General features: G+C 53.5%; 1 protein-coding gene across 1 annotated transcript; it reads left to right on the top strand.

Annotated features, from left to right (window-relative positions):
• The first annotated feature begins 2,735 nt into the window (after positions 1-2,735).
• Positions 2,736-6,717, top strand: MECR (mitochondrial trans-2-enoyl-CoA reductase). The gene is made up of 9 exons (XM_010723388.3): positions 2,736-2,854; positions 2,931-3,062; positions 3,805-3,948; positions 4,025-4,127; positions 4,796-4,898; positions 5,167-5,240; positions 5,327-5,387; positions 5,843-5,909; positions 6,003-6,717. Exons 1-9 carry the CDS (start codon positions 2,809-2,811, stop codon positions 6,164-6,166), a joined length of 894 nt encoding a protein of 297 aa, XP_010721690.1. The 5' UTR covers positions 2,736-2,808; the 3' UTR covers positions 6,167-6,717.
• The last annotated feature ends 1,525 nt before the right edge of the window (positions 6,718-8,242 follow it).

The following is an 8,242-nucleotide window of genomic DNA, read 5'->3' as shown; positions in this document are numbered from 1 at the left end:
ATGGGGGGGGTGCAGGTCTGGGGTTTGCAATTGAAGGGGTGCAGGTATGAGGGGTGCAGATATGGGGGGGGTGCATTGCAGGGGGTGCAGATATGGAGGGGTGAAGATGTAGGGGGTGCAATTGAAGGCAGTGAAGATATGGGGGGGTGCAGGTATGGGGGAGTGCATTGCAAGGGGGTGCAGATATGGGGAGTGAAAATATAGGGGGTGCAATTGAAGAGAGTGCAAATATGGGGGGTGCATTGCAGGGAGTGCAGATATGGGGGGGTGCAGATATGGGGTTTGCAATTGCAGGGGGTGCAGATATGGGGGTTGCAGATATGAGGGAGCGCAGATACGGGGTTTGCAATTGAAGGGGGTGAAGATATGGGAGAGTGCAGATATGGGGAAGTGCATTGCAGGGGGTGCGGATATGGGGAATGCAGATATGGGGAGTGCAATTGAAGGAGGTGCAGTTATGGGGGGTGCATTGCAGGGGGTGCAGATATGGGTGCAATTGAAGGGGTGCAGATATGGGGGAGTGCAGATATGGGGATGCAACTGAATTGGTTGCAGGTATGGGGGAGTGCATTGCAGGGGGTGGAGATATGGGGGGGTGCAGATATGGGGTTTGCAATTGCAGGGGGTGCAGATATGGGGGATGCATTGCAAAAGGGTGGAAGTATAGAGAGCTGCATTGCAGGGGGGGTGTATTGTATGGGGTGCAGGTATCGGGAGTTCAGATATTTGGGGGTTTATGGCAGGGGATACATTGAAGAGGGTGCAGCTATGCAGGGGTGAGTGTATAAGGGGTGTGTTGTAATGGGGACAGCAGGTGTGGGGGCGAGATGGGGGTGCATGGCAGTGCAGGGCAGGGGTAGAGGGTGGGGGTAAACATAGGGGTGATGTGGATTTTTGGGGGGATGTACAGTGTGGGGGTCCCAGGGTAGCTCAGCCCCTGGGCAGCACACAGGGAAGGGGCAGCCCCCCAATTCCTCAGTGTTCCCTGGGGAGCCTGCATTGCTGCACCCCACACTGTTGGGTATGCAGGGTCAGGAGTGAGAGTGTTTCCTGGGGTTGCAGGTAGGGTTTCCTGCAGGTGCTGCACCACCCAAGGCACAGCAGCAGTACAGATTTATTTCTCTTCAAATTATGGCCAGAAAGGCTCAGAAGAGGGAAGTTTTTTCTGCTTTCTTTTTCAAGAGAGGAAATGCTGGGGTTGTGCAGATGCAGCCGAGCTGTTTCAAGTTGCACAGAACGATGGGAGGTGCAGATGCATGATCTGGGTGCATACAGAACCCAAACTACTCTTCGGGGCAGGCAAGCAGATGATTGGACCATTTAATTGTGCCACACTGTTCAGCAGCACTGAGATTTGCTGGGACATGGGGCAGGAGCAGCCGTCCTCACCCTGCTGCTTGTGCAAGACCCACCTCGTGATGGGTGAACCTCTCTGTGTCTTGTTGCAGATGTTTGGAAACAGATCCGACTTCCCCTAAAGCTCAGGCAGGGTGGGATGAGCCTTCAAACCCATTCCAAATGACACGGCCTCATCTTTGCACAATGCCTTCTTGCACAACGTTGGGTTTTGGCAGCTTTGGGCAAAAATCCCTCCATATTTTTTATTTTATAATAAAAAGATTTTTCCACAGCGGCTTGATGCTGGGCTGCTGCTGTGCTTTTTGCTCATATCTTAAGCATTCAGAACTCTGAGTTGTCTCCACATCCATCACCGAGGCAGTTTCAAGGGAAAGAGGGAAAACCACGTTGCCAGCTCAGGACAAGCTGTGAAGGAAATTCAGTGGGTTGTTCTAATGACACACATTTAGCAGCACATAATTGCAGCAAATAACTGCCTGAAAATTGGCAGCACCGGGCCCAGCCACCTCCTTTACTTGTTAAATGTGGCTCAAATTGCCCTCATCTTGCAAATGAGTCCCTGGAGATGACTTTGCCCTGGCCTGCAGTGGGTCAGGCAACCACCAGCTCCCTGGTCCCCACTCTGTGTGTCATGGTGTGAATGCTGCTTGATGCATCTGTAGGCAGTGGGACACAGCCCTGCACCCTCTGTGTCCTCTTTACTGGAAGGTGCATGGCCCAAGGCAGCCAAAAAATGAATGCCCCTATGCGCAGCAGCAATGGGCTGAGTAGTTTGGTGATAGGAAGATATTAACTAGCAGGGGCACGGCTTGCTGGTGGTACTCAGAGGGTTGGGTTGACTTGGTGGTGGCCTTGAGGATCTTGTTCAGTTTGGATAATTTTGGATTCTGCCTCGTCCAGCCATGGTGTAAGGGTGTTTTCCTTGGATTTGAAAACAGTTTGGTGGCAAAGGGGTTGGAAGGCATCCTCTGGGCAAGATGTGCTTTTGGGTCCACATGACTGACGAGGAAAAGTTTCTTCCCAGAAAGAGAGATAACACATTGGCACAGGCTGTCTAGGGAAGTGATGGAGTCACTGTCCATGGAGGTGTTCAAAGAAACTTGGAGATGTGGCACTGAGGAACATGGTTAGTGGGCGTGATGAGGGTTGGACTGAGTGATCTTAGATGTCTCTTCCAACATCAGTGATTCTGTGATGTGAGGCAATGCTGTGAGCAGGGGGACACAGGCTGGAGGAGCAGTGCAGGTGCTCCGTTAGATATTGAGATTTTATTTCTTTCTGGAGGAGACCAGGCTGTAGCAATGTGGATGGGGGAATAGTGCTGCTTTGCTTATGGCTGTTGCTTTGTAGAAGTAATACAGGAATGAATCTCTCTGCAATTACTGTGTCCCCACCAGGCTGAAGGAGCTGGAGCTGCCTGCACTGGGACACTCAGATGTCCTCATTAAGATGCTGGCAGCGCCCATCAACCCGGCCGACATCAACATGATCCAAGGTAGTTTCTTGCTGCCTACACTCTGCATCAGTCCCTATCCTGGCTCTGTGCGTGGCTCTCACCCTGCTCCCTGCAGGCACCTATGCCCTCCTGGCCCCACTGCCAGCCGTGGCAGGCAATGAAGGCGTTGGGCGCGTGCTGGAGGTCGGCCCTGGCGTGGTGGCACTGAGTCCTGGGGACTGCATCATCCCTGCTGATGCTGGGCTTGGTGAGTCTGGGGATGGGATCTGGGTGCTCTCTGCTTGGGGGAAGGTTGGGGATGCAGAGCCTCCATCTCTCCAGCGCCCACTGCTGTGTGCTGAAAGCGTGTGCTCAGCTTTAATCCAGAAATCATTTACTTTTCTATAGTGCAAACCCTTTATGGCCCTTCTGCACTATTACGGAGCATCGCAGCAATCTGTTCTCTGGAAACAAGCGTGTTTTGTCACAGCTGCTGATGGCCTCTGTAAAGACACAGGATAAAGTGGTTAACCTGTGCAAGGGCAGTTCTGTCTCATTACAGTTTCCTCCCTAATAGTGCTCTGATGGGAAAGCTTGGGAATTTATTTTCCAACAAATGCCTCTCGTGCTACTCCAACACGCCAATGGCCAGAGAAATTGTCGGTTCCCATTTAGTGTAACAGCTTGTTCCTTCCCTATTTCTTCTTAAAAGGCTTTTTCATTCAATGGGAGACCGAAAGCTATCTAGTTAAGATCCAAATGCGATATTTTTAAACATAAAAGGGAAAAAAAAAAAAAAAGTAAATGGATGATAGGGGTTAAATCAGATATAAGTATATCCAGCCTGCACGTTGTTTCAGGCTTTCTCTTTCTGGCTCTACCCATTGAGGAAAAGGTTTAAAATACTGCAGTATGATGTTCCCCCCCATGCGCTGCAAGGCAGTGCTGCAGCAATGTGAGTTAGGGTGCAGTGCAAGGTCTCCCAGTGCTGTGCTTTCCCCACTGCACAGGGACGTGGCGGACACACGCGGTGCTCCCCGAGGACAGTGTGCTGCGTGTGCCCAGTGACATCCCACTGCTGTGTGCTGCCACGCTCAGCATCAACCCCTGCACAGCACTCCGCATGCTGAGCGACTTCGAGAGCCTGGCGCCGGGTACGTGGTGTGCTGGGGTCATGAAGGAGGGAGGGGGTGTGAGCCCACCTGGCTGTGCCAAACCTGTGCTCCCCAGGGGACTCCGTCATCCAGAACGCGGCCAACAGCGGCGTGGGGCAGGCTGTCATCCAGATTGCAAAGGCCATGGGCATCAGGACCATCAATGTGGTGAGGGACAGGTGAGTGCTGTGAGGTTTGGAGAAGGGGAAGGAGGCACAATGTGGGGACAGGAGGTTCCTTCTGAGCATGTTCAGCCCAGAGAAGGTGGTGAAGACTCAATCATAGGGGTTCTGATTCTGTTTTAGTTCGGTTTTCTGTGGTTCATTTGTGTAGTCTGTGCATCACTGGGGCTTTTGTAGGTAATTACAGGCCTGCCAGGCTCGCTTCAATGGCTGGCAAAATTATGGAGATTATTCTGAGAGTTATTGAGAAACACCTGGAAGGCAGTGCAGTGTCGGTCACAGCCAACACAATTTCATGAGGGGAAGGTCCTGGTTAATGAACTTAATCTTCATTTATGACAAGGTCACACACCTTGTTGTCTGAGGGAACAGCATGGAGCTCTGTCAGTGGGCAGACAGGTGGGGGTTAGGGAAAGGTTCTGCTCCAGAGGGTGGTGGGCATGGAACAGTCCCTCCATGGGGCAGTGGGCACAGCCGTGAGCTGCCAGAGCTCAGAAAGCATTTGGACACTGCTCTGAAGCATAGGGTTTGCCTTTGGGACCGTGCTGTGTGGAGCCAGGGGTTGGCATCAGCGATCCCCGTGGTCCTTTGTCCCTCGGCCCTGTTCCAGCAGGAGGAGGGGGGGATGCCCTGATCTCTGCCTCACAAGGTCTCTCTCCCTCCAGACCCGACCTTCCCCAGCTGGTGGAGCGGCTGCTGGCCTTGGGTGCAGACCACGTTGTGACAGAGGATGCGCTGAGGAAGCCGGAGATGAAGGAGATATTTAAGGTACCTCATTGTGGAGCCATCCGAGAGGCTGCCCCACAGCTCTGTACCTCGAGTGGAGCTGCAGGAGTAGCAAAAAGGAAAATGTGCAATAAGCAATTGCGAGTCAGGGCAGGCAGCATGACATCTGAGCTGTAAGTCATTAGGAATAGATACAGTTCTCTAAGCCACTCACTAATCGCCTCATATATTTACCCAGCCATTAATTCAAATGGTTTAGCGGAGCTCTCTGCACGGTGCTGATGAAGGGCTCCCTTCCTTTTTCCTGCAGAGCATCCCGAAGCCCCGGCTTGCCCTGAACTGCGTTGGAGGCAGGAGCACGACGGAGATGCTGCGGCACCTGCAGTGAGCTGGGCTGAGGGGTGGGCTGGGATGGGGGAGAGCTGCACCTTGGGGACCGTGGGCAACCCAAGGCCTTGTACCTCCTGCAGACCCAAAGGGACCATGGTGACCTATGGAGGAATGGCAAAGCAGCCCGTGACCGTGCCAGTGGTGAGTATAGGGATGCTCTTGGGTACATCTGCAGGAGTTCAGTCCGTCCTCTGTCTGGATGCCACATTCAGAGCCTCCAAATTTCTGTCTTTGTTTTTAACCGATTGGGTTATGGAATGAGCTGCCTTGCATTCTGCTTGGGTCTCTTGGTTGCACTCATGAAGGATTTGGAATGCACTGAAGTCCCTGCACTGAAACAACCCCACAGATGCTGATTGTCCAACTTGTCCTGGTGCAAACTGTTCTTGCATGCTGGGGCTGTGTGTGTCTCCTTGATGTGAAACTGGGTTTTATCCCACTGAGACGCAGCTCAGTGCTGCAGCACGTGGTGTTTCATTACTGTGAACCTGTCAAAGCGGATCTGTCCCAAATTAGAGCTGTGAGTGAGGCTCCTCACACTAGCAAGAACTCAGGAACAGGCTGAAGGGGACAGATCTCATCTCCTGTTTCTGCAGAGTGCCTTCATCTTCAGGGATGTGAGGCTGCGCGGCTTCTGGATGACCCAGTGGAAGAAGGACCATGGTGAGCTGTAGGCTTGGGGTTAGGGATGCATTAGAGTTGGGTTAGAGTTGGGTCAGTGTTCACGGTGACAGTGACCACTTTCTTCTCTCACAGACAAGCAGAGCATGGCCAGCATGGTGGATTCCCTGTGCCAGATGGTGCGGAAGGGGCAGCTCAGCGCTCCTGCCTGCACTGCAGTGCCACTGGAGGACTTCAAGGAGGCCTTGGTGGCCTCTATGCAGCCCCTCATCTCCTCCAAGCAGATTCTCCTGCTCTGACTTCTCGCAAAAATTGTTTCTTTTTTTCCTTTTTTTTTTTTTCTTTTTTAATTTCAGGTATTAAAAGCCTCCGGAATTTTGCAGAGGCCGCACTGAACAGAGGCTGGGTTTGCTTCTGGAGGGAGACTTGGGTCGCGTTTTAACTTTGTTGCAGCAGAAAGCCTGGGCTCTTCCCTTGGCCATCTCAAGGGAAGGGAGCAGATTGAATTGCAAAACCACTTTTTAAAATATTAGTATTATTATTACTTTTTTTTTGTTGTTAATTTTTCCCTAGCTAGCACATGCAGTGCTGGCATCATTGCAGGGCACCCACGCAGGCTGGAGTTACACTGGACAACATGGGTACATTTTCTACCCTCTGGGCTCACCCCAACAGCTCACCACCATCAATGTGATTTTTCCAATGCCTAGACTTGAATTCAGTTTTGCTGCTGTTACTGAACCACCACAACTTCTGATTGCAGAACGCGCAGGGAAACCTCTTGGAAATCAACATCTGATATATCTATTTTTGTAAGATGCTGCCAATAAATGTTTATGTGCTCAAAGCATTCTGTTGCTCCAGCAGCCCCTGGAAACTCTCGCTGTTCCCAGTTCAGGGCTGGGAAATCCCACAGCTCATAGAGGGGAGGCATGGGTGGGCTCTGCCCCATTAGAAACAGGTTGCCCAAGGAGGCTATGGATGCCCCATCCCTGGAGGCATTCAAGGCCAGGCTGGATGTGGCTCTGGGCAGCCTGGGCTGCTGGTTGGTGGTCCTGCACATAGCAGGGGGTTGGAACTGGATGAGCACTGTACTCCTTTGCAACCCGGGCCACTGTATGAAAAGCACTATGGGGGGGTTGGGGTTAGTGTTAGGGTTAGGTTAGCTCACCAGGAGCTTGGAACAGGGGCTGATGGAGAGTAGAGGGAGCAGCTCTGCCCTTAGAGCGGGTTTCTCGTTTTGAGCAGCAGCCCATACAACAATTACAGTCCCACTTCACCTTTTGGGGGGCAAAAATCGGGCTTTTGGAGTCTCTCGATAGGGAGGGAGAAAAAAAATGAAGCACTGAGGTCCGTGGCATTTAATTAACATTAGAACGGTCTGCTGCGGTGCAGGTGGAATCTCATACCGAGGAAACCCTTGGGACCCCGATATTGGGGTCGATATCCACCACCCGGTGACTTCGGGGCAGGTGGGCCCACTCGTGCCACGGCCCTTTTAAGAACCGTCTGGTGGGCGTGGCCTATCCTGACGTATCGCCCCCCACTCATCGCCGCGCGGCGTAGTGACGTTACAGCGCCGCCGTTTGGCGCCGCCCCTTCCGCCCCCCGGGCGCGATGCCGCGGGTGTACATCGGGCGCCTCAGCTACCAGGCGCGGGAACGGGATGTGGAGCGTTTCTTCAAGGGTTACGGCAAGATCCTTGAGGTGGACCTTAAGAACGGGTGAGCCCGGTTCGGTCCAACTCGGCTCGGTTTATCGGTGGAGCGCGGGCCCGGCCCTGCGTAAGCGGCGGCCTTGAGAGGAGGGCCGGGTTTCGCTGTGATGGGAGGCGGCGGCTCTGAGGGGCGCCGGGGGGTTGAAGGGCTGTGAGGGAGTTTGGGGTGTTGTGATGATGGGGAATGGGGGGGATTGAGGGGCGTGGGTTTCCATGGTAACGGGGGGGGCAGAGCGGCCGGTGCCGTTGGAGTGCGCTGGGGGTGGGGGGGTGTATGGCTGTGAGGATTTTTAGGATGGCTGGGGAGAGCGTGGGGAGGAGGGTGGTCAGCATTAAGGGAAGGGAGGGCAGAGTGCCCTGTGTGACCTGGGGGCGTCCCGTTATGGGAGGGGAGGAAGAGTCCTCGAGAGCAGCCCTGCAGAGAAGGACCTGCGGATCCTGGCGGATGAAAAACTGAACATGAGCCAACAGTGTGTTCTTGCAGCTCAGAAAGCAAATGGGATCCTGGGCTCTGTCAGAAGAGGGGTGGCCAGCAGGGACAGGGAGGTGATTGTCCCCCTCTGCTCTGCTTTGTGAGGCCCCATCTGCAGCACTGCGTCTGGAGCCCCCAGTACAAAAAAGACAGGGAGCTGTTGGAGAGAAGAGCCACGAAGATGAT

This window comes from Meleagris gallopavo, chromosome 25, assembly GCF_000146605.3.
Source record: "Meleagris gallopavo isolate NT-WF06-2002-E0010 breed Aviagen turkey brand Nicholas breeding stock chromosome 25, Turkey_5.1, whole genome shotgun sequence".
Taxonomy (NCBI): Eukaryota; Metazoa; Chordata; class Aves; order Galliformes; family Phasianidae; genus Meleagris; species Meleagris gallopavo.
The sequence above is the reverse complement of the archived record's forward strand: the minus strand, read 5'-3'. Positions and strand labels throughout refer to the sequence as shown.